The following is a 25,810-nucleotide window of genomic DNA, read 5'->3' on the forward strand; positions in this document are numbered from 1 at the left end:
GCATCCATCGCTGGAGTCATGTGAGTGACACAGAGAAAAAGCTCTCTCTTTTTCCTCCAGCTGGGAGGCTGGGATGATGTAAACCTGGAGATGTCTGAGGCCGTGGCCTCTTCTTTCCTCTCTAGTCTCCAAACCTGGGAGAAGCCCATTCTATTGTAGGAGAGAATGAAGACGACGCACAGTGGGAGAGGACATCCTGAACCCTACTCTGGATTCTGTTAGGTCTGGGGTCGGTTCTACCTCTGGATTTTTCAGTTTTATAAACCAATGAATAAGTTTCTTAAGATAGTTTTAAGCTGTGTTCTTGTCAGTTACTTTTTAAAAAATTAAGTGATCTCTCCACCCAACAAACTCAGGACCCCAAGAACAAGAATTATGTGCTCTCCTGATGGCCAGCTGGGCACCCCGCTTTTAAATGTCAAATAATAAAACAAGAAACATCAAGTCTGAAGTGGATCTATAAATATCTTCCCAAAAAAAGATGTTTGCACGCACTGGCTGGAGGTAACAGGTGCTGGACACTTAGCATGGTCCGTTTTCCTGGGCTTGGGACAGGTTGGGAAGAGCAGGGGGCCCGGGTACCTCCACTGGGGCAATGTGGGAATCAGGAAAGGCCTTGGAGCAGGTTATAAGTCCTTTTCTATATTATTTACCAGGTGCCTACTAAGAGCCAGGCACTGTGCAAAGTCTGGGGGCTAGAGTGGCAATTGGCAAGACATAGTCCCACGGAGCTCCCAGTCTGTGTCTGCTAACTATTGTCATGTCACAAGCTCTCTCATTAACCATCAGTTAGACTTGTGGCAGAATATTTAGCCTCTTTGAGCTTGTCTCATTAACTTATGAGCTACACCGCGGGTTTGTCAGGGCTCAAGAGATAGTAAGGAATGTGGCACCTGCATGCTCTCAGGAAGCAGTAGCTCTTCCTGTCACTTCTGGGGGAGAAGGTACCATCCCTGCTCCCCCACTCCTGGCTCTCAATTCCACTGCAGATGTCACGCTTGCATAGAAAGTTTGGCAGCAGTATGAGATTTGAAAAATGATCTAATAGGATTCAGGAAGTACACAAGACCACAGTTGGCCAAGAAGTGGCCTGGGAGCAGGGCGTGAGCTGGGAATGACACTGTGGTGTGATGGTGGGGTCAGGGAGGATGGTAGCCTGGGAGAGAGGGCAGGAGGGGAAGGCTAAGAATGGACCGTAAGGGACTGACACAGTGAGGGCTGGAAAGATGGTTCGGGCCAGGTTGGTGTGAGCTGGGCTGTGGGAAAAAGTCCTGGTTCTGTGGCACCACGAGGTGGGGGCAAGACAAGATGAAAGCATCTTTAGAGGCTGTTGCTCTGGTTTAGGTGAATAGAGATGAAACCTGGGCTGGGTTGCCTCGGAGGTAGGGTTGGAGTGGGAGGTACAGACGTGAGAAAGATCCAGAAAGGAGACAGACCAAGACTTGGAGACTTGGGCCTTTAAGATACAGTGGTAAGGGAAACAAGGAGCCTGAGGGGCTGGGAAAATGGGGGGCAGGGGCTCACAATATAGGACAGACAGGGTATGTGCCAGGTTTTTCTCTGAAGGTCCTGGGGCAGGGAACGTTCCACATTCTCCATAGATAATGCTGGATTCAGGGAGTACTGGAGGGCTGCCTGGTTAAAGTACAGGCAGGCAGAGGCAGATATTAGACCTACAGGGGCAGGACTGGAAAGGAACCCAAATAACCAGGTAGCCAAAGGAATGCTCAGAGTGTGGGTGTTGGGGGGAGGAAAGCCACGTGTGGGATTTGGAGTCCCTGGGCTCCAGTGGAGGCATGCGGCCTACAGACAGGCAGCTCTGGCCACTTCCCAGTGAGGGGAAGCCAGGCTGCCTGCAAGCTGCCACTAGAGCTGCCATGGTGCAGGCGGGAAGCTGAGGGTGCTGTGGGGTTTTGACCCTGCCTGTTTTTAAGGGAGAGGCCCACCTGTGGGAGGAGGGTCTGCCATCCCTGGAAAGAGGCTGCCCATAGGGGCCAACACACAAGCCCCCTGGCTGTGGCCCTGGGGAGATGGCTGCCTGCACCCAGGTACCCAGCAGAGCAACAGGCAGTCAGCTCCCACACGCCCGGGGCCTGCCTCTCCCTGACGCCCCACTCTTGGCAGCCCAGCCTCCCATAATTGCCTTCTAAAAATATCCTTCCCCCACCCCCACCTCTTGATTTCAAAATATTTAGTTTTCAGGATATTTAAAATGAGAGCTGGCGGCTCTTCCAGGCCCAGATAACAAAGCTAAACATTTATGCTTTGACTGCATTTCTCTGAATCGGCTCAGATCTTGGGGCTTGATATGGCAGCAGCAGGAGGGAGGGGAGTCAAGTGCAAGATGGATCATGTGTGGGCCTCCTGAGGGCTGAGGGTGTGACTGGCCTGCCCCTCAGACCCCTGTAGGACCCCTCCCTTTGTTGGGGGACCACCTACCGCTGTTGACGTGGAGCCGGCCCCGGACCGTGTCCTTCCCCAGGATGTTCTCGGCCTCACAGACATACTCCCCAGCATCCTCCACCTTCACCTTGTTGAACTGGAGTCGAGAGTTCTTTCTGGTTGGGGGGGGGAGGGTGATAAGAGGGGAGAGATGTGAGCCAAGGCCCAGGCTAGCTGTGGCTCCCCAGTGGTCACTGCGCGTCATTTCTCCCCACAGAGCCACAGTGGCTGTGCAGGGTGGATGAGAAGTCCATTACATGCCGGGTACAATGCTGAGTCCCCCGAGATGCAGGGAGACCCGGGGGGCAACACAGGGTAGAGCCAGTGGCTGTACACAGGTCTCTAAATCTCTGTGTCCTCATGTCTACTTCTCTAGGGCTGCACGTTCTCTGTAGCCTTTTTCTGGAGGAGGAAAGTGGAGTCTCCTAAGGAAGTCAGATGGCTACCTCTCTCTTTTCAGGCTCCCCCCCGCCACTCTTCAAAACAGGGCAGCCACTGCCTCACCAGTTACCTCTGCCTGCCCCTAGAAGTGGTTGCCTGCTGCTCTAGATACAGAAGGCCTGCTCCCAGGTACCTGCAGGCCTCAGGTTAAAAGGCTCTCATGGCAAGGGTGCCCAGCCTCCCAGTCCCAGCCTCCCAGTGGCTTCCCTGGCCTTCACCCTGGCCCTGCCATTAGGTTACTCTGTGGCTTCTCCTAGGGGCTTTAGTTTCATCCATCCATCCGTCCATCCATCCATCCATCCATCCATCCATCCATCCATGTAATTAATGTTACTGAGTGCCTTCTTCTTTGTGGTAGGAGCTTGGATACCTCAAGGGAACAAACAGATCCTGATCCTCAGGGCCTGACTTGACCCTCATGGCTAACCTGGAGGTAGACAGGCAGTCCAGATGGGAAAACTGAACCCTAGAGGAGCCTCTGGATTTGTCCAAAGGGACCTGGCAAGGCAATAGCAGAGATGGACGAGGAGCTGGAGTTGGTGAGGACACGGGCCCCTCAGTGGCTCATGGACTATTTCCTAGAGCCAGAGGCTGGGAGGCTAGCCCCCTCTGCAAAGGACTTTGTAGCCAGTCCCTGCATGCTGAAAGTTGTGGGGCCAGGCTGGGCAGTAGGGGTTGTGCTGTGTGTGACTCCAGGGTACTAGGCTCTGGTTCCCCTCTTCTTTCTGAAGACCCTGCCAAAGCTCCCCTTCTTTCTCAGGGTTTCTCTGCACCTGCCCCAGGGTGCCTGGACTCTGCAGGGTCTGTACATACCTCCTGTCCCTCCCTGGGCCGCAGTGCTCTTCAGGGGCCCATCTGAGCTCTGGATAAAGCCTAGTACCCCAGCCTGGCCCGCAGGGAGAAACAAGAAGTAGCATAAAAATTTCTTTACATGATGTAACCTCCTCCACTTTTTAGTCCCAAATTAAAATGCCAGATTCCCAGAATATGTGTAGTGTGTTGGAGGGGTGGTGGAATGGGAGCTGGGGTAATACAGCTACCACTGCCCTGAGCCCTGGGATGAACATTAGAGCCACGACGCTCTTGGAGAAAGGATGGGGAGGTGACACTGGGCCACGGGAGGGGCAGGGGAGCCAGCAAACTGACCCCCATCACCCTGGGGCTGTGCTTTGGGAGCCTGTGTCCTAGGCTCACCGCTGCCTCTGGAGGGCCTCTTCCCAAACCTCCTCACTCCAAGATCCTTTAAATAAGGATCCATGACGTTGTCTTGTCAATAGGCTTTGTTGCTGTGGTGATGTCCTTGCTGATGTTTAGGCGACAGCTGTCTGCCTCGCACCCCCCACCCTGGCTCTCCCCCTTCCTCCGTGACCCTATCCCTCCAACCCTTTCCAGCTCAAGCCAGTCTGTCTCCTTGGCTTGGTGTCTGCCTACAATCCTCTTCTGTCAATTCAAGTTTGTTCTCTTCATTAAACAGAGCCCTGGAGGCCCCTCTGGCTAAAATAGCATCTCCTTCCTGGCTCCAGCCTAATTAGATGCCACAAAGCCCAACTGCCCCAGGACCAGGCTTCTCTCACTTCTGGGCCACAAGCAACTCCCTGACACTAGAGGAACAGAGCAGGAAACTACCTGAGGGTCGCAGGGTCAAGCTATAGGGGGCACAGAGCTAGAACCTCCCTGTCACCCACAGCTGGATTCAAAGGAGCCCCCCTTATACCACATCCTGTGTAGCAGGGAAGGTGGAGTAAGGCTCACAGATATCTGGGGGGACAAAGACTGGAAATGGCAGGAAGGCCTTTCCACATGAGGCAGGTGAGATCTGTGGAAAGTTGGTCCAGGGCTCGAGGAGAGGCCCTTTCCTCTGAGGAAATGGCAAGGGGCACCTTAGTTTCTCAGCTGTGTGATGATCTGGCCAGTTCCAGGAAGGGGACCCCAGACTTGCACACAAGGTCCTGAGGTCAGAGCTGCAGGGTAGGGGCTCTATGGGTCCCTCAGCCCTGAAGGAGCAGGAGCCACTGCATTCTCTCGTCACTCCTAGCTCCAGACAGAGACCCTGAGGATTCAGGCAGGACCCGGTCCCACCTTCCTGGTAGGCCCGATGCCTGTGTGCCACACTGATCTGGGCCTGCCCCTGCAATGCACGCCCCTCCCCCCTCTCTTAGCCAGTTTTGTGCTGGCAGGGACGGGATCTGGGCGGCTGTATCCTCCACCCGTCCACACAGTTTCCTCAGTGCCTACCTCATGCTGCCTGCCTGAGGGGCCTGTTCCAGCTTGCCCTCATACATAAGGGAACATGTGGTTCTGCAGGGGAGGGCCCTGTGCTCAGGGCTTGGGGGGCTGGTTTTCTTTTGGCACAGGAAGGCCTGGGTGAGACACCTCAATGTGGCAGCCTCAGAGACAGTACAAGCTGGGGAGAGGGCCTCTGCAGGCCAAGAGCCATTTCAGGAAGGAGGGTGGCCTGGCCAGTGGAGGGCTAGGATCACCAAAGGGCAAGCTGCAGTGTGGGCAGAATGAAAGAGAAGATTCTGCCAGAGAGAAGACGCCTGCTTAAGTCCCTGGCCCCCATGCAGGGGAAGTGTGTGCGCATGTGCAGGTGGTAGCCCTCTTTGCCACAGCAGGGAAATTATAAGTTCTCTATCAGAGCTCATTCCACCCCATCAACTCCTGCTGGGAGCCCAGGGGCAGACTGGTGGATTGAGGAAGTTTCAGGAGTGCAGCAAATGGGACAGGGCCCTGACAGGAAGAGGGCCAGGTCACACTTCAGGCTCCTAGGGGTCCCCAATACCCAGAACAGAAAGACTTGCCCTGGCCCTGTTTCTGGACTGGAAAACCCACATGTCAGGATGACCAGGATGGTAACTTGCTTAAAGTCTAGGTCAACCCAAAGGGTGTCCTGTCCAGTCCTAATGTCACCTTGTACCCAGAAGAAGAGTACTCGTCCTGCAAGATTCTCATTAATTCAACACTGAAGGCAGATCTGTGCCAGGCCATATAGGGCAGAAGGGCGTATGCAGGCGGCATCTAACCTCTAAAGCTCTCTCATATTAGAGAGAGAGACAACACCCCGAGGTGCAATGAAATCATGTCTAAGACCCCCTGAGGGGACCAGAAGAGCTGCCTGGAGGGTTCAGGAAGGTGTCCCAGAGGATAGGACATTTAATCTGAGCCTGGAGAACTTTGCCAGGGACAAGGTTGGGGAAGGGGGAGCTGCCAGCGCAGGGAACAGCTTGGGCCCAAGTCTGGGATCAGGAAAGGAAAAGACAGGGATGAGGAGTGGTGCAGTATTGGGGAACAGCATGGCAGTGATGAAGAGGGGCGGTGGAAGGGCCTGAGGCCTGGGCTGTAGCTCAAAATGTGTCAAGTAAGGTGCACCTGGGTGGCTCAGCAGTTGAGCATCTGCCTCAGGTTGTGATCCCGGGGTCCTGGGATCAAGTCCCACATCGGACTCCCCATAGGGAGCCTGCTTCTCCCTCGGCCTATCTCGGCCTCTCTCTCTCTGTGTCTCTCAGGAATAAACAAATAAAATCTAAAAAAAAAAAATCTGTCAAGTAAGTGAGTGACTGATCAGATATGTGTCCTTGTTAGAAAGATCATCCCCTGCTAGGGTCACAGGGATCAGTGGATCTCTAGAACTGTAAGCAAAACTGGGTGGATAAGGCACATTTTTTTGGAAGAAAAAGGTGAAGGCCTTTACCACAGTCTGTACTGGAAGCTAGACTGGAAGCTCTATGAAGGATGGGAGGGACCATGTCTGGTTCAGTTTCTGGTGTACGTCCAGCCTCTGGCAGAGTGCCTGGCACACCATTGATATTCGATATGTACATGTTAGATACAGAGATGAACTCACAAAGGGGTCTGTGGCCCAGGAAAAGTGGGGATGCCCAGGGGAGGGAAAGAAGCTGGAGGCAGGAGAGCAGATAAGAACACACAGGGCAGAGAGCAGTGTTTCCTGTGGGCAGGGATGGCATGGGAGCAGGTGTCATGCAGCAGGAGGTCTGGTTCTGCCACAGCTGAGAGGGGAGCACAGAAGGGTGCAGCAGGGCCAGAGGGGATGAGGGGGAGACACTAGACTTGGGCCATACAGGATTAGAACCGTCTGTAGGTATCCCAGGGGTGGGATCCCATATTCAGCCAGCAGCATGGGTCTGGAACTCAGGTACAAACAAAATGTCATGAAACTGGAGACAAGGTTATCAGCTAGGAAAGGGTAAAATTACCTACAAGTGGAGAGGAGAGGAGGGGAGCCCCCAAGACTGGAGAGTTCCAGTACTGATGGTGACTGAGAGAGAGTGGTCAGAGGGACAGGAGGACCAGGAGGGGGGCCGCAGGGGCCACAGAGCCAGTGGCACCCATGCCAGTGGCTGCAGTGAGGCCTGGAGGCATGGGGCTGGGAAGCTCTGAGGTCACCAGGGCTCTCAAGAGCCACAGCCATAGGTAGCATGGGAGTGTATTTAGAAGGCAGATTCCAGCAGGGCAGAGAGGCATGGAAGATGACAGGGTGGAGTCAGTGGACATGGGACTGGCCCTGGATGATGGTGCAGGGTAGAAGCGGGACAGGCAGCAGCTGAAAGAGCGACAGGCACAGGGGTGGAGGGAAAGCTTTGAGAAGGGAAGTGATGGGAGAGAGTTGGTGGTGGAGAGAGAGGGAGGTGGAAGTCATCACTCAGGGCTGCCCAGATGCATCCTGGAGTCTGTCTTTCACCAAAGGTTGCCAAATGGGGGGCTTTCAGACACTGGGGCAGATCCTTTGGGAAGTTTTAGGGACAAGAGGGGACTTGCATAGGTAAAGCTGAGTTTGATAATCCAATTGCCTTCAAAGATCTTCATTAAACATTCACAGTCAGCAAGACACCGGACCACCAAAGCCAGAGGGGCCTGGAACCGCAAGGAGAAATGGGGCAGGGCCAGGAGGGAGGACTGAAGTTGGTCCCCCTTTTCAGGAAGGGTGAGGGCAGCCTGGTGGACAGAGGGAGGGGTGAGAGAGGGAGGGGAGCATCTTACCTGCCGTTGCCATACTTGATGCGGATGTCCCGGCTGCGGTTGAGCTCCTTGCCATCCTTGAACCAGCGGTAGGAGGGCTGAGGATTGCCCGCTGCTGCCTCGCACTTCAGTGACTGCTTCTCACCCACCTGTCCGGTCTGGCTCTTCATCTTCTTCAGCTTGGGCCGGGTGGCTGTGGGGTACAAGGCAGGGAGGTGAGCACAGTGGCAGGGGTGCAGTGCCAAGCACGAGCAGCAGAAGGAAGGCCACTGTCTTCAGGAGGTGGAAGGGTGGCCTGAGGAGCCTCCCCTCCTGGTGTCATTTCTCAGTTCAGTTCAATTACTGTTCACAGAGGGTCCGCGGTGGTGTCAATGTAGCTACTACCTATGAAGCTTCCTTCACACTTGCAATGATACTTGGGGCTTTCGATACATTAGCTTAGGAAAAGAAACCCATGAGTTCACTGCAATGATGAAACCCCCTTACAGATGGGGAAAACTGAGGCTAAGAGTGCAGAAGTCACTTTCTCCAGGTGAACTGGGAATTCAAACCCAGGTCCCCTTGACTCAGATGCTCATGATCTAACTCCTGTCCCAGATGCCCAGGCCTAGGCTGGGCCCAGAGGACACAGGAGGACCAAGATGACAGACACAGCTCCTGCCCTTAGGGAGGTCGGTCTGGCAGAAGGGCCGTAACCTGGCATTAGCATCACAGCATGGCCCCTGGAGGCTTGGAGGTGCTGAAACCAGAGGAAGGACCTCAATCCAGATTGGGGGAAGAGCTAACTTAGTCAAGAGCTAAGGGATGCTAAGACCCTAGGAGTGGCAGGAAGGGAGGTGAGCCAGGCAGAGTCAGCATTGTGGCTTAGGAGAATCACATGGTCTGGAGAGGTAGGCTGATGTGAATGGGTCAGGTGGAGCAGCCATCTGGAGGACAAGGCCTGGGGCTATACTGGGGGACACAGGCCCCACTAGGGCTGCAGGCAAATGCTAGGCTCAGCAGCTTCTCCCATTTTTCTTTTCTTCTCTTCTTTCTCTTTTCTTTTCTCTTCTCTCCTCTTCTCTTCTCTTCTCTTCTCTTCTCTTCTCTTCTCTTCTCTTCTCTTCTCTTCTCTTCTCTTCTCTCTTTCTTCTTCTCTTCTCCTCTCTCTTCTCTTTTTTTTTTTTTTAAGATTTTTATTTATTTGTTCATGAAAGACACACACAGAGAGAGAGGCAGAGACATGCAGAGGGAGAAGCAGGCTCTTGAGGGGAGCCTGATGTGGAACTCGATCCCAGGACCCTGGGATCATGACCTGAGCCAAAGGCAGACACTCAACCATTGAGCCACCCAGGTGGCCCTTCTCCTATTTTTCTTACACAGAATTCTATTTCCACATGCCCAGGTCTCCCATGCTTCATTTCTTTGCTGCCCTCCCCTTGACAACCAAAAAAAAAAAAGGAAAAAGTACTCTGTTCTCAGGAAGGTAAGGGCAAGCCCATGTTTCCTGCTGGGGTATGTAATAATTTCCACTGGGCAGCCCTTTATAGGTTACACAATTCTTTCATGCATGCTCTCGTTTGCTCCCTGAGCTCTGTGAGGCAAGTGTCATTGCCGACATAGATGGGGAAGATGAGACTCAGAGAGGTTAAGAAACTTGACCAAGGTCACATAGCCAGGCAGCCAGGCAGCTACAGAGCAGATCCGAAGCACAGGTATTTGTGTTTGCAACACAATGGGCCTGTAGCAGGCTGGTGTCTGCTTTTACAGCCTGTGTCTCTTTTGGGGGAATGGAGAAAATAACTGAAATTCTTCCATCAGCAGAAGGGAGGGTCTGTTAGGGCCAGGGAATTGTCTCGGGAATGAACGGTCCCGTCTCGGCTGACTCTGGAGGAAGGCAGCCAAGAGGGCCTGGCTATCGCCAGGGTTCCCTCACAGAAACTACGCCTGCATGGCTGCTTAGAAGCAGGCAGTTAGATGGGAGAAGGTGCCTGGGGGGAGAGAGCAGAAAGAGAAAGAGCTCCTGAAGCTTCAAAAATGATATTACATAGACTCAAAAATGACAGTGCTTATGAAATGCTTTGTTCATTCTAGAAAATTAAAAAATACAGATGTGTATAAAAGAAAACAAAAATACTCAATTTTACCCAGAAGTAAGATACACACCCATACACGTGCATTGTAAATAAATAGGATCAGCATCAGTAACATAATTCAAAATCCAAGAAGTGTAAAAGGCTTTCTGACTTAAAAACACAAGTCTCTGGGCAGCCGGGGTGGCTCAGCGGTTTAGTGCCGCCTTCAGCCAGGCTGTGATCCTGGAGACCCGGGATAGAGTCCCACGTCGGGCTCCCTGCATGGAGCCTGCTTCTCCCTCTGCCTGTGTCTCTGCCTGCCTCTCTTTCTCTGTCTCTCATAAATAAATAAAATCTTAAAAAAAACAACAACAACACAAGTCTCCCTCTAACTTCTGACCACAGTCACACAGTTGCCTTTGTAGAAGGCAATCAATTTTATCAGTTGCTTTTATATCATTTCAGAGACATTTTATGCCTAGACAAAAAACTCTTGTATTCACACACATATTTTTAAACATTTTCATGGTTGCATAATATTCCTTTATTGGTGTGCCGTAATTGATGTAACCAGTTCCTCTCCTGGAGTATTCAGCATGTTTTCTCCCCACTGCCACCTCATTACAAACAGGCCCAGCTTCATCCAGTACATATATTCAGTGTGCCCAGCTAGGGCACACAGTGTTCATCCTTCGCACACATCTAGCATGTATTGCTGGACAGGCAGTGCGGCTCTTGACTCAGACTGCCTAGATTCAAAACCAGGCTTTGCTACTTAGCTTTTTGTCCTCAGGTCGCTGACCTAGTCCTTTTGTGCCTCAGTTTCCTCATCTGTGAAATACGGGTGATCATCACAGCTCTGACCTCATGGGATGGCAGCTGTAAGGATTGTCTGAAACAATGCACATAAAGCCTGGCTTGCACAGAGCATTTAACAAAGGTTAGCTATTACTGCTTATTACTATCTACAATAATTTCCTAGGGCAATCTTCCTAAAAGTGGAATTGCTGCATCAAAAGGGTATGAGATCTTCCTCAGCTTTAAGCATTGCCAAATTGCCTTCTGGAAAGGTTGCACCAATTTGCACTCCCACTGGTGAATGACAGTGCCTGTTTTTTCCACACCCTCCCTAACATGAGGTATTATCACATAGTTAATCTTCGCCAATTAGCTAGGCAAAAGATAACGTCTCTTTGTTGTTGTAGTTTGCATTTATTTGATTCCTGGTGAGGCTGACCACTTTTCATAAATGTATTGTCTCATTGTATTTCTTCTTTTTGAACTGCCTGTTCATGTCTGTACTCTGTTTTTCTATTGGGTGCTCATCTTATTGATCTGTAAAAGGTTTTTAAAATAAATACCAAGGCTATTAACCTTTTGCTATATATATTTTTTCCCTAATTACCTGCTTCTTACAATTTTTAATGCTGGTTTTGGGGTATTTTTTTGGACACCCAGAGGTTTTATGTGTTGATCAACCTATTAGTCTGTTGGACTTTCTGGAATATCATTATTCTAAGTGTGACTAAAGTCCTGCCTCAGCATCCTTGCCCCCTACGTACATCACACTCTCCTTCATCTGCTTTCTCTGGGATCCCTATACTTCTTATCAATACTTCTTAACCTTAGATGCTACTGAGAACCACAGAGGAAGCTTTAAGAATTATGTAGGTGCCTGGAACATATCCTAGATCTTCTGAAGCAGAACTCGTGAAAGCAGGTCCAGGTGTGTGGGTTTTAAAAACATATGATATATAGCATAAAGGAAAGTGCACATATTGTAAGTATACAGTTCAAGGACTGGTGCCAAACATCTTCATGGGTGGCTTTCCTCTAAAGTTGGGTTGACACCTGGTGATCTAACAACCTTCTGATCAACTAGTGACCTCCAACTAGTCTCCTCCTCCTTCTCATTAACTGGGGACATAGAGAGCTCCTCTCAAGTTCTAGAGTGCCTCCCCCCACCGCATGGGGAGTACTGACCTTTCTTGCAGTTCTAAGACAAGGGGGCCTCCTGTCTTCCACCCACATGGTGGGAAGAAATGGTGGTCACTCTACTACCTTGTTTCCTGACACGAGTCCTTTTTTTTTTTTTTTTTTAAAGATTTATTTATTTATGATATACATAGAGAGAGAGAGAGAGAGGCAGAGACACAGGAGGAGGGAGAAGCAGGTTCCATGCCGGGAGCCTGATGTGTGACTCGATCCTGGGACTCCAGGATCGCGCCCTGGGCCAAAGGCAGGTGCTAAACCACTGAGCCATCCAGGGATCCCCCTGACACGAGTCCTGATACAATACTATGCATGGATTGGGACCATTGCTAATGGTGGTGGTGATGGGGAGGGCATGGTGACAGACTGACCCCAGAAACAGCAGGCATGACCTCATTTTAGGGAGCCTGAGGAACTGGGGGCTGCAAAGGCATTCCTTGTCCCCAGTAGAAAATCCAGGATCGCATTACAGATCATAAGGAGCCTACTCTGTCTGGTGAGAATCCTCCGTGACCTGACAGCCACTTCTTGATAGTATACTCACTTCAGAACAACCCCATCTAGTTCACTTGTTCCTCATTTGTTCATTCATTCAACTTACTGCGTGCCAGGCACTGTTCTGGGTCCTAATATACAGTAGTGACCAAGACAGGTAAGATTCCTGCTCTTAGGGAACTCAAGTTTTTTTTTTTTTTAATTAAAGATTTTATTTATTTATTCATGAGAGACACAGAGAGAGAGAGAGAGAGAGAGAGAGAGAGAGAGAGAGAGAGGCAGAGACACAGGCAGAGGGAAAAGCAGGCTCCATGCAGGGAGCCTGACATGGGACTTGATCTGGGTCTCTAGGATCCTGCCCTGGGCTGAAGGTGGCACTAAACCGCTAAGCCACCGGGTTGCCCACAGAACTCAAGTTTTAGGGAGGAGGATAGACAACAGCAAATAATCAATAGGGACCATGAGGCAGTAATAAGTAGCTGGATAAAGATCTCGAGGTGGGAATGAGCTTGGTGAGTTCAAAGGCTAAAAGAGGCCCATGTGGCTGGAAGATTCTGGAAGGTAGGGGTAGTAGGAGAGGGAGCTTGGTGAGTTCAAAGGCTAAAAGAGGCCCATGTGGCTGGAAGATTCTGGAAGGTAGGGGTAGTAGGAGAGGACCCTAGAGAGGCAGACCCCATGACCGATGTGAGGCTGTATGAGCCAGCACAAGAAGTCTGGATCTGGATTTGTTTTGCCCCCCCCCCCTTTTTTTTTACTTCTTATGTGCCTATTTGGATTGCATTATAGTCCTATTCAACAGGACTGGTTTAAAGGATGGTAAAATAAAAATAACCATACATTTGAATCATGCCACGTTCTTTTTTTTTTCCCCACCTTCTTTACAAAGAGTCTTCTTTCACATCTATTAACAGTTCCTCACAAGACTCATCTGAGATACTAAAAACCATGCCCCCTGCTCTAACGGTGTCTAGTCCTGGTCCCTGTTCACAGAAATATTAGTTCACAGCTCTCTGAAAGCCAAAGATGAGCTTTTTGAAAGGGAATAGGACCCTGAGAACAGGCTGCATTTTTTTTTTTTTAAATCAGGCAAGTCCCTTGAGGGGAGGGACTCAGGAAGGAGCTCAGGAGACCGGAAAAAGAAGACCCTTGAGGTGGCACTCAGAACAACACCCAGAGGACCCCTGTACTCTCACTCCTGGGCCCAGAGCCTCCTTAGGCTTTCTATGGTGAGAGGCATGGACAAGCTCTCCAAGATACCCAGATTTGTTTGGTAAATACAATGGGAAAATATCAGAGGCTTACAAGTCAGGCAATAAGTCGATCTTACTTTGTACATTTTAAGGTCATTCTTACACTGAGCCACACTGCTTCTTCCACTGTGGCTTCCAGCTTCTGAATCCAGTACCAGCCCCTTGAGACACCCAGGACTAGGCGAAAGAGGCTGTTCACACAGCAGACTTTTGAGGACTGGGAGGTAGTGCTTATGGGGCCTAAGACATGAGTGGGTCAACTCTGACTCCTGCCTGGACACTCTTTCTGAGCTGGATCTAGTATTGTCTGATGGCTGATATAGTATTGTCTGATGGTGATATGGCTGAGGACCCAAAATGCAAAGCTGTTGTGAGATACGGAGATCATGGTACTGTGTCCCAAGAAGGTCTTGGGGCAGAGCTAAAACAAGCAGAGGAATAGGCTTCCTGGTTTGGATAGGATTTGTCAGGGGAAGAGCTGGAGCAGCCCAGTGGGCAGGCACGCACTCCCAGTCAGTTGACGTGTGTTTACTGAGTGCCTACTGTAGGCCAGTTTCTGTGCTTTGTTCTGGACAGAAATGATCTGGCCATGTAAGAAGCAACCCCTCCCACCCCTCAAGGAGTTTAGTTTGTCCCTCTCTGTTATTGTTTTGTTACATAAGAAATACATTTTTATTGTAGAAAATTATACAAGTAACGGAAAAGAAAGGCACTTTAAACCCATTCAGTTACCACCAGGGAAAAAGCCACTGTCAACATTTTCAAGTACCTCCTGCAAGACTTTTCTAAAATGTTTTATACCCGACTCTTTAGTAAATATATTGTAAAAACATTTTCCCAAATCTAGAAATACAAATCTAAATCATTTTAATGGTCATATAATGTCTCATTGTTCAGATGAATTGGTTAGGTTGTCTCCAACATTCTGCTAATGTTAACAATACTATAATAAACTCTGCAAATTCAGCTTTATAGCCAAAGGGAGGAGCCACAGTCCCGAGAGTCTGCATTTCCCCACATAGAGAAAGGATGCTCAAAGACCCCCCGGCACACAGATGAGAGACATCAGGTAGAAGAGGGGGGTCTGTGTGTACAACAAAGGAGGTCCCAAGACGGTCACTGATACCCTGCTTCCCTGTGCCTGCTCCTTGCCCGTAGGTGGAAGGGCAGGCAGCAAGCTGATGGCCTAGGTGGCCTTTGGATGTTGAGCAGCCCTCCCTTTACCTCTCTTGAGGTCTCCTCCTCGGACCCAGCCCTCTCTGCTGAGCTTCCATGCTCCCTGAGAGCTCCTCAGCCAGCCAGCTCCCTTCCTCCTGGCACAGTGCCCATCTAAGCAGCAGGACTAGGGCTCTCTGGATTGGGGATATGGGAACATCTCCTTTGGCAGCTTTACAATAACAAGAGGAAGATCTCTCAAGGATGACCCAGACTGCCACAGAGAGATTTCCCTTGAGGATGAGTCCTGTAGAACCTTAAGATAGATCACAATTGCCACAAGCTGGGCCACACATGGGGTATCTGGTGGCTTCTGCTTCCTTATCACCTGATGTCAAGCGAGGGCATCCAGCCTGTATCTGCTCAAGAGGGAATCCCCACCAAGCGTCACACTGAAGATAACAACAGCAACAACAGTCAGGACTGCTCTATTCCCACATCCCAGCCCCGAGGCCAGGAGGTACCGCTGCTGCCAGCAGCTTGACCTCATTCCTCTCGGTAGTGGGCGGTGGGTGCGGAGCCTGCTGAGATCTGAGGGCAAGACAGACGCCCAGGACAGAGCCAGGCAGCCCAGCCGGGGAGGACCTGACCCAGCCTCCCTCCTAGCAACCGGGGGTTGGGGGGGCAGGGGGAGCGGACTCTTAAAAGGGTTAATGATCCTCACCTCATGACTAAGGCTGAGCAGTCCCCTTTGCAGGGCAACACCTGGAGACAATGCGGCCAGCCTGCCTGGCATCAAAGTCTCCCACTGTCACGCTGCTAGTTGGCTGCGGGCTGGCCCCCTCCCCACCCCTTTCCTATCCATAAAGTGACTGCAGCCTATTGGAGGTTAATTACAGACTCCAAGTTCAAATGAGAAAGAATAGAGCAGCTAAAAATGCAGCTGGTTTAAATGGGCACAGAGAGCCTTCTCTGTGAAACAGGTAGCCAGGTATCCTCCCTGTGGCCCGCAGAAGAGCTATTCATACTCACAGGCCAGGCCCTCCAAAGGGAGTGTGTGCCCTGCTGGGCCCCTTGGCTGAGCCACATCTCCTCAGCCAACCAGCCTGGTGCCTGGGCTTGCCCTGCCCTATTCTCACAACCATCCAACAAATGCCCACCTCTAATGATCCTTCTGATGTATCAGGCACCTACCTGGCATCAGGGATATGGTGCTGAGGCACACAACATGGCTCCTGCCCTTGACTCGGGCTCTGCCTCCTGCCTAGGGCTCCACTGATACTGGCAGGGGGCAGAGCCTCACAGGGGACCATTTCCTTGTATCAGTGAGAACCAGCCCAGGCCTGATGGGCTTTCAGCTCTACACCAGCTACCTCAGTACAAGGTGGAGAACCAGGGCCAGGGCCAGCTGGGGAAGGGAGCTAAGAGGGGAGGCAGAGCCTGTTCCAGAAGGGCCAGTACAGAGGGAGGAGGAGGGAGGGAGGAGGAGGAGACAAAGCTTGGGAGTTCCAACACCACCAGAGACCACTCCCGCCTTAGAGCTTCTCCTGCTCATCTAGGAGCACCCATCCTATACCAACCCTATGGTACATGTGCAGAGCATAAACATGCCTGGCCTGACCACCAGGCTCCCTGGCCCCTCTACCCCCTCCACCAGAAGTCAGGCACCCTGACAGAAACGCTGGCTTCCCTGGGGCCCCACCACGGCAGAGATGCTTGGCCTCCAGGGGGGGCTCAGGCCTGAGATACGGGAACATGAGTAGCAGAGATTTGGGGGAGGGGGTGTCAAGGGATGTCACCTATGTCTGGGAGACACGGTTCACAGGGCAAAGGTGCCCATTGCTGGGCAGCAGCTGGTACTCAGCACAGACACGCAGTCTCCCTGGGTTCCTCCCAGTACTTGGGGTACAGACACCCAGAGTTAGCACAGATGAAGCACAGCTGTAGCAGCACGGCAGGAGAGGGAAGAGCAGCTAGCTGGGAACACTGCAGTTTAGCTCTTTGTCTCCATCTCCCGATTTCCCAGCTTCTGCTCTTAGGTAAGTGGTTTGGCCTCTCTGGGCCTCAGCTGACTCATCTGTAAACCGCTCTCTGCCTCCTTTAGAGGAAGGGAGGAAGAGAAAGCTCTGTACGGAGGGATGGAAGGCTTCTTACCACACTCACCCCTTCCACTGCTGGTGGAAGGGTGGACAGAGCAGAGAGGACAGCACTGGAAGGCCTTTACCGTTTGCCCAAGCTGTTTAATCTCCCCGCTGGGGAAGGCTGGGCTCCAGGCCCAAGTCTCGGGTCCAGGCCCAGAGAAGCCTTGGTGGGGGGCGCCTGCAGCTGCTGCACGAGGGCGGCCCCTTGCTCAGGGAACCCAGAGAGAGAGCCAAGGAGATCCCAGAGCCCCGACCCCCTTCAGGATGGGCCTGCTCTTCCCACCTCCTTGGCTTGGCTGAAGAAAGTTGTTTCTGAAGCTTTGGGTCATGAGGAAATGGAGTGGGGGTGGAGAAAGGGGAAGCACCTCACACACCAGACAAGACCGGCTTTTCAGACTGGGGTACATGCAAAGCCGCAGGATGATCTCAGGGCTGCTTTTGGCAGGCTCTGCCAAGCTCACGAGTAAGAAAAAGCGGCATCTTTGTATTAAAGCAAAGAGACATATGATGGGGATTTTTAAGATAAAAATAAAAGAATTCCAAGAAACACTGGATTTCGGGGAGGAGGGGAGGGGGGAGGTCTTAGCAGGCACCATACAAGCAAGATACTTGCCCATGTGCTCAGTGAATGCAGATTCCACGGTGCGTGCAGGGGGCCCAGGTTGCCAGAGGCCAAGCCTCCTCCCCTGCAAGCCCATCAACAAGCATGGAGAGCCTGCATAGGCATTCTCCGGGCTTGGAGGGCTGAAATGCGGGCCTTGTGGTCCAGGCTAAGGAGAGATGGCGCCTCGGGGTGGGGGGTTGTGGGGTGAGGGGAGTAGTGGGAGGAACTAACCCCAAATGCCTGGATATTTAGTTGCTGGCTCAAACAGAACATGTGGGAAACCAGTTTCCCCATTTCACTTAAGACCACCCTTTCTCCTGGGTTCCCCCCTTCTAGTCCCCTTGTCACCTGTGACAACTGTGTCTCTCTTGACTCTCTCCAGGGTTCGAGAGCATTCACCTTCCACCAAGCCTCATATCTTCCTAACCCTTCCAGTCTGCCAGGTCCTGCTCCAGGGCATACTGCTCCCAGCACCCCGACTACCAATCCACTAGCTGTGAACATAGGGAAGATTCTCCCCTGAGTGCCTCTCTATCCTTCTGAAACTTCCCATGGCCCCATGATGTCTACAGAAGAAAGGCCACTGCCTGCCCTGGCTGAGAGCCGGGTCCTTGAGGGAAGCTTGCTGGGCCAGGGACTTGGCCCCCTTCCCCTACATACCTGTCTGCTTTTCCCCCTATCACTTCCCTTCAGGAATGGTATATTCCAGGCAAACCAAATCGCTGGCCGCCCCCCAACTCTGCCTGTTCTGTATCCTGCCTGCCTCTGCACCTCTGCTCCTGCTCCCCCGCCACTCCATTCCCCACACAGAAGCACAGCTGAGAGGGTCACACACACAGGCTGTGGGGTCAGACTGCTCTTGGGTTGCATCCTGGCTCTGCCCAGTGTCTTGTGTAACCAATAAAGTTACTTAACTTTTCTGAGCCTTTATTTCCTTGTCTGTAAAACAGGGACAATCTCACCCACCTCATGATTGTGGCTGGAATTAAACGGGGGTGAGGTCTGTCAAGAGCTGCACAGTACCCGGAATAGAGAGTTCCATAAGTGGCAGCGCCTCAGGATGCCTCAGGATCAACTCTGGTGCCAATGCCCTTCTCCAGACCACCCAGCCAGGAGCAAACTCCGCCTCACACAGACCCCCCTGAGCATTTCCCCTGCCCTATATTTGGGGCTTCCCATCTTGGAGAAGACTGAGTTCTTGACTTTCTAGACTGTGGGGACCTCGGGGATAGGATGCATTGGAGAATCATTCTATTCCTGGCACCTGGCACTGAGTAGGTGCTCACTCTTCATTGCTCATTGGCCAATTAACGATGTAGGACTGGATTGTGACTGGTGGTACTTCACAGGGGCCCAGAACAAGACGGCTGCAAGCACTCAGGGGAGGGTGGGGCCCTTCCATGGCTCATCTCAGAGACCCTTCCCTCCCAACGCTGCCTCCTGACTCAGTGCTCTCCTTCCTCCTTTGTCCAGACAGACATCTCCCCCAGGACAGCAAAGCAGGTGATAAAATAGGGACTTTGGGCAGCCCCGGTGGTGCAGCGGTTTAGCGCCGCCTGCAGCCCAGGGCGTGATCCTGGAGACCCTGGATCAAGTCCCACATCAGGCTCTCTGTATGATGCCTGCTTCTCCCTCTGCCTGTGTCTCTGCCTCTCTCTCTCTCTCTCTCTCTCTCTCTGTCTCTATGAATAAATAAATAAAATCTTTAAAAAAAATAAAAAAATAAAAAAAATAAAATAGGGACTTTGCCAAGGACTGCTCTTGCCTGGTCCACCAGACTGCCCAACCACCAAGGGGCCCCTGGCCGCAAGTGGGAAGCTCAGCCAGGGCAGCCTCTTTCCACAAGACTGCCCTCTTCAATTAAGAGAGGGGCCAGAAGGGTCCCTGTGTATGGGAGTGAAAGGGCTTGGGAATGTTCTCCTTTGTTTGTGCACTCAAGTACGAATTGGACACTCGGCACATGTCAGATGCTGAGGGTCAAGCTGACATGGTTTTGGCCCTGGTGGAGATTCTAGCTGAGTAGGGTGTTGCACATACAGTGGGATGGGCACTGGGATGGGGAGGTGCTGGGGGCAGGCACAGAGGATGCCCCTGACCCTCCCTCCTTATCCTGGGGCGGGATGCACCTTGCGGAGGAAGCAGAGTCAGAAGGATAACAGGAGTTAGCCAAAAGAAGGGAAATATTGCTCCAGGCAAAGGGAATGATAGGTTCAAGAGACCGAGGCATGAGATCACAGTGCACTCAAGGAACTCTGAGAAATTCTTGACTGGATCACTGTATATGAGGGTGGAGACATGAGGCTACGGGGGACCAGAGAGGGGGCAGTGCCTCCAAAACTGCTGCTCTTGTTCTTGGCCTGGAACTGCCAAACCCTTTGCCTTGTTGGTGTATGGATATCTTTTTCTGGGCCTCGGTTTCCCTGTCTGTACAGTGAAGGGATTGCACCATGAGCTCAGATCCAGCCTCACCTGACTGCACCAGAAATGGCAGATAAGGCTGTTTCAGATAAGTCTAAACTCACAAGCCTGACCTTCAGCGAACCCACTTTTTGGCCTGGTCGGTCTCTCCACCCCCCACACTGTGTAGGGCAGCATAGTTTCAGGACTGCACCTTATTTCCCAGCATCCTCTGTTATGCACATTTGTTCAAGTGCTTTCCTTAGCCCAGCCCGTCAGAGCCCTCCACCACAGTCCTTCCATCCTCCAAGGTCTATTGGAACTCCATCTCCTCCAGGAAGCCTCCCAGATTCCTCCAATGGGAATGAGTCTCTCCTCTCCATTCTGTGTCAGCCCTGGCCAGGGGCAGCCTTGCAACTGCAGTTAGGTCTGACCATGCCTACCTTGTCCTACCAGGTGGCAACCCCATTCCCCAATGATGGCCTGTAGCCCCCAAGAACCATGTCTGGCCCTGAGAGGTTGGTTCAATATCCGTGAGCCTGACAGGCCCCCTACAGGACTCTGGTCTGGGAGGCTAGCTGCCCAGCTCCACCAATGGTTCCCATATTTCACCATCACAATCAACCAGAGGACTGGCTACAACATACAGAGTGGCCCCAGCACCAGTTTCTGTTGGCCGGCGGTGGGACCCAAGAATTTGCATTTCTAGCAAGTTCCCAGTTTATGCCTTAAATCAGGCTCCTGCTGATTTGAACATTGACCCTTTGCACAAAGGACTCAATAGGACCAGAAAACCACCCAAACTTGTGCCAGATCTAGCTGGACCCTCCGGACCATGTGCTTGTGTTTTGGCTTGGCCGCTTGACCCTAAAACCTCAGTCTTCCAGGAACACTTGCCTGTGGGTACAACCTCAGGGCCTTGGGGCTGCCCTCTCGTGTCAGTGCTCCATGGTTCCTGTTCACGCCTTACTGCCACTGTCACGCCGCAAGCTCCTCAAGTCACCAGGACTTAACCTGCTCATTCTGTATCCCCTACCCTGCCCAAGAGCCCAGGAACTTACTATCTGGCTGGCTTGAGGTGACAGGAAGGACCCACTCCTATACATGGACTAATAGAGCATCCTATGTCCCTCACTGATTTTCTTGGGGGACACAAACTGGAAGAGCCCAGAGACAGGTGATGTGTGCATGTGAGGTAGGGCAGGGGGCAGACCTGAGCCCGGTGACACCTCCACTAATTCATGGCCATATCACGGGCAACTCATGAACTCTTCTTGCTTCCGTTTTCTCGCCTGTAAAGTGGGGATGATAAAATAATACCCAGGCTTCCTAGAACCAGTCCTGGCAGGTAGTAAGTGCTCAGTGAAGGAAAGCTGCTCTCCCTCACCTCCACAGCAGGTTGGGTGTGAACATGATCCTACCTCTTAGAAGGAAGGCCCTTTCTTGCCCGGAATCTGGATTCCACTCAAATGTCTCCTCTTCTGTGAAGCCCTCTCGACACCTTCCCAGGAGAACAAATTCTCCTCCTCACCATACAGTGTCCACTTCTCTGGCTTTACACTTGGTTCTTTTTTTTTTTTTTTTTTAAGATTTTATTTATTTATTCATGAGAGACACAGAGAGGCAGAGACACAAGGCAGAGAGAGAAGCGGGCTCCACGCAGGGAATCTGATGTGGGACTCAATCCTGGGACCCCAGGATCATGCCTTGGGCCAAAGGCAGGCGCTCAACCACTGAGCCACTCGGATGTCCCTACACTTGGTCCTAATCACAGGTATTTGTGCAAAGATCTCTCTGAACTTCCTGAGGGCAGGGGCTGTGATTTGTTCATGGAACAGAAGCTCAGTGGAAGTTTGCAGAAGTGAATTGACAAGAGTGAAAGCACCTGTGTTTGTAGGGTTACCACGTGGCCAGGACCTGGACATCTTTGTAAATGGCTGCGCCAAGGCTGCATTGGAGGAAGACAGGGAGGACGCATTGCACTAGACTCTGCTAAGTTCTAAATGGTGTGCTACAGGCTCAGAAATGGTGGGCAAGTACAATGGGAACGTGATTCTGATGGGCTCCAGGCCTCAAGTTTTTGCAATGCTTTGCTAGCTTTAAAATAAAAAAACACAAAAAACCCCCAACCCTCTCTTCTCTATGCCAGCTGTCCTTTCAGGTCAGCCTTGTGGGCCGGAGAGCAGAGGAAGCCAGGAAGGGGAGTGGGGCTGACCAGGCATGGGCATCCACACTGGGAAGCCCACCTCCAGCCAGAGCTCAGGCTTGCCCACTCTAAGGTCAGGGCTGCCCTAACTTGGCTGTGGAGCTCCTGAACCAAGGGCAGAAGGCAGTAATAGGAGTCAGCTGGGGACTCCTGCCAGTATTTGAGCCTGAGGACCTCTGCTTCCCACAAAGCTGCTGCTTCTTCCTCCAGCAGCTAGCTCATGGAGTCCACACAGGTCAGCAGGCCTGAAGGAAGGCACCAGCTCATACTTTTTAAAGGCAGAACATCCCCTCTGTGTGCAGCTTGAAGCCCTCAGTCTGATTTCACTTCCATCCCAGACCTAGTGGCCACCCAGTTCCCCCACCACACCCCAGGTGACTCACTGCTCTACCCCATCCTTACTGCTGTGCCAGTCTCTGTCCCCTCATCCCCCGTGCTGGGTGCCTGAGACCCGGGCTGAGGGCCGACGAGTCCTGGTCTATAAACTGCTTTGAGCTGCCAGGATGAAAGACTGCTGCAAAAGTACAAAGTCACTCTCTGCTTGTTAGTATTGATCCTAACGAACTCTCTGGTGCCAGGGAGCTGGAGCAGAGCATGAGGCACATGCTGAGCCCCAGAGTGCCAGGAGGACCACTATAGGTGCCTAGCTCAGCAGGGTCAGCTTGGAGCCAAGGCCAGAGTTGGAGACTGCCAAAACAACCGACAGGTGCAGCTCAGACATGTGCATGTGGGCACAGAGCCACCTCGGACCCAACCCAGGACAGCCTAAAGAGTAGTTTTTCCTAGAAGTCTGGGTACTCTTTTTACCAGAGGCAGGAGACGGGAAAGATGGGAGAGAAAGAACTTGCACGGATTTCTTTGTGCCCATTCAAATGAGATGTGTCCAGAGTTCTCAGCTGGTGATGCTAATCCACCTTCATACTCCAGGACACCCGGGCTGAAGACCAAAGTGTGGCCCCTGTTCTTCTATGGGCAGACGCAACTTCCCAATTCACAAGGTGTTCCAGCGGAGGGGCCTTTTCCATCCATCCCTGATTGGTCTTTCAGGAGGGTACACAGAAAAGGCCAGTGACTTAGAATCTAATTCTGAAGTCCTTCAAAACCATAATAGCCCCCTTCAGGGGTTATCAGTTTCTTTGGGGCCAGCTCTCTCCCCCACAATGCCAATCTCATAGCTCTCTTCACTTTGGGATACTCAGAGACACAGGGCCTGTGGGCTGAGGCTCTGCCCTTGCATGGAGAAAGTAAGAGTTGAGAGCAGAACCCATTTCTAGGAGCCCATGGAGGGAGGGTAGTGCCTGGGGTCACAAAGAGGCAGACCCCAGGTACAGTAAGTAAGTTTATTACCTCCTCTTAATACTGCTGGCAAGGCCATGCCAGCTACCTACCTCCTCAGTCCCCGGGTGTAAAGGGAAATGAGGGGTGGGAGGTACTGGCCCCAGGTAGGGACAGCAGGCTTCAGCCCCACTAACTCCCACTAAGTCATGGAGTGGAGCTCATACCTGCAGTCAGCCCCACCTGGCACTCCTCTGCTGAGGCAGAAGAGAAGCCTATTTCCCCAGGGTGGCCTGGGTGTGTGTGTTTGGGGTACTCCTCCTGCTGTTTGCCAAGAAGGAGATAGAGGCTGCTGGATGTGTGGTGGGTGGGTGTGGAGCCAACTCATTAATATCCCCTTCTCCTTCTTCCTTTCTCCCTCCCACTTTCCAGATCCTACCCCATCACACCCAGCCATCTAAGCTGAAGATTTTAGTGGGTAACTAACTCTCCGTGTCTGCACCTCCTAGTCTTTCAACCAAATGTGGCTAAGATCCCCCCTGCCCCCGCCCCATGCAGCTGCCCAGTGCCCATGTTCTTTGCCATTGGGGTGCTCTGAGCATGTAATAAGAGGACCCTGCAGCCTCAGGTGGGCCTGGGGGAAATTATGAGGAAGGTCTCTAGCTCTCCAGGCCACTGTTGACTTAAGCACTGATTCTATTGGGTTTGAAATCAGACCCCCTAGTCACATCATAAGCTTAAGAATGGTGCCTCTCACTGATGTGATACTTTCTCTTGATACCTTGTTTTGGAACATGACCCTCCCCCATGACTTCTCCATTCCAGAGAGTCCCAGGTCTCCAAAGTTCCTCTAGCCCAGGCCTTAGGTCTGTTTGGTGTCTGCTCACCAGCCAGCTCCCTGAAGGAAGTCATTCTGAAGAGCTGGCTTTCCCCTCAGAAGCAGGGAATAAGACGAAGCAGAGAAGAAAAAAGCAGGAAAGACTACAGTTAGACATCACGATGATACTTGCTCACAGGAGTAGAAGATTTTGGAAGAGATTGTTGAGAGGCCTGTGGACTCTTCTACTCATAGTCTAGTCCCACCTCTGCCCTAAAGCATACTCTACCCTTGGCAGTAGGCATTCTCATTTCTTTGGCACTATTGATTCTCACCCACTGAAGCCCACCAAGTGGCTCCCTTGACATTGGGGAAGGTAGCCTTAACTAGTCAGCCTTCCAAGGTGCCCATGATTGGATGTGTTTGCGGTGGGTAGGGAGGGGGAGAAAAGGGGCAGATCACTGAGCCAAATTCATAAATTCTGACCCTGAAAATAGGCACCCTGAAATTCTTCAGGTCTCAGATTGGGAGCTAATCCTACACTACACATGCCCAGCTTCTGCTGACCCACATACTACTCAGGGCAGACCATAGTGTCTGTTTCCTTAGGGTGGACTCCTAGACATGGTTGCCTAGCAGAGATAGGCAAAGAGGCGTTCTTTTTCTTTTTTTAAGATTTATTTATTCATTTGAGAGACAGAGAGAGAGAAGGAGAGAGTTGAGCATGGAGGGCAGGTAGGAGCAGAGGGAGAGAGAGAGAATCCCAGGCAGACTCCCCACTGAGCATGGAGCATGACACAGGGCTTGATGCAGAGGGGCTCCATGTGGGGCTCAATCCCACGACCCCAAAACCATGACCTAAGCCAAGATCAAGAGTAGGAGCCTTAACTGACTGAGCCACCTAGGGGCCCCAAGGGGCGATCCTTATAAAGAAGACAACATAGTGCTGGCCTTTCAATATCCCTAGCTCCTACTTTCTACCAGGCTGAAGGCAACGTTTGAGTCCTGGCTCTACCTAACAGAGAGACCTCAGAGACTACCTTGCTACCCTTCCCCCCTCATTATATAGAAATTTAGAAAAGGAAAGAGATTTGGCCATATCCTCGACCACTCTTGAAGCCTCCCAAATCCCAACCCAGTGCTCTTTTGAAGCCCTTTTTAAAATGTAGCTCTCACAGGAACTCTAGTGAGGGGACAGGAATCCAGCAAAATGGACAGCACTATCCAGAGAATGCTGATCTGAAACTTCCAGACCTATGTCTGGAACGTACTTTGGGCCTTTAACCTCAGTAGGCCTCAGTTGTTTCCTCTGTAAAATGGGGTGAGGAACCACCTGCACCCGAGGTTGTTATGAGGAGAAAAATGGAATGGAGCATGCCTAGCCCTCTGCCTAGTACACATTAGTCATTAATAACACACTTGCCTGAAGAGAAAAGTAAGAATCCAGGGTTTCCTGACTGTGCCCCAATAACTCAAGCCTCATTCTACAAGGGAGGACCCACACACCCTAGACTCACCCAGACCAGAGCACTCCGTGGGGCCTTTCCTCCTCTACTCTGTGGCG

The 25,810-nt window shown here is 51.8% G+C and overlaps 1 protein-coding gene across 5 annotated transcripts in view; it reads right to left on the reverse strand.

Annotated features, from left to right (window-relative positions):
• The window catches only part of NRG2 (neuregulin 2), a 179,244-nt gene that overhangs the window by 29,113 nt on the left and 124,321 nt on the right, over window positions 1-25,810 (reverse strand). For all 5 annotated transcript variants that reach the window (XM_041765181.1, XM_041765180.1, XM_041765179.1 and 2 more), the window contains exons 2-3: window positions 7,882-8,053; window positions 2,440-2,558 (exon numbers count right to left, since the gene is read on the reverse strand). In XM_041765181.1, coding sequence (XP_041621115.1) covers window positions 2,440-2,558; window positions 7,882-8,053 — 291 coding nt within the window. The remainder of the gene's footprint in view (window positions 1-2,439; window positions 2,559-7,881; window positions 8,054-25,810) is intronic.

Source organism: Vulpes lagopus, chromosome 8 (genome assembly GCF_018345385.1).
Source record: "Vulpes lagopus strain Blue_001 chromosome 8, ASM1834538v1, whole genome shotgun sequence".
In the NCBI taxonomy this organism is placed as follows: Eukaryota; Metazoa; Chordata; class Mammalia; order Carnivora; family Canidae; genus Vulpes; species Vulpes lagopus.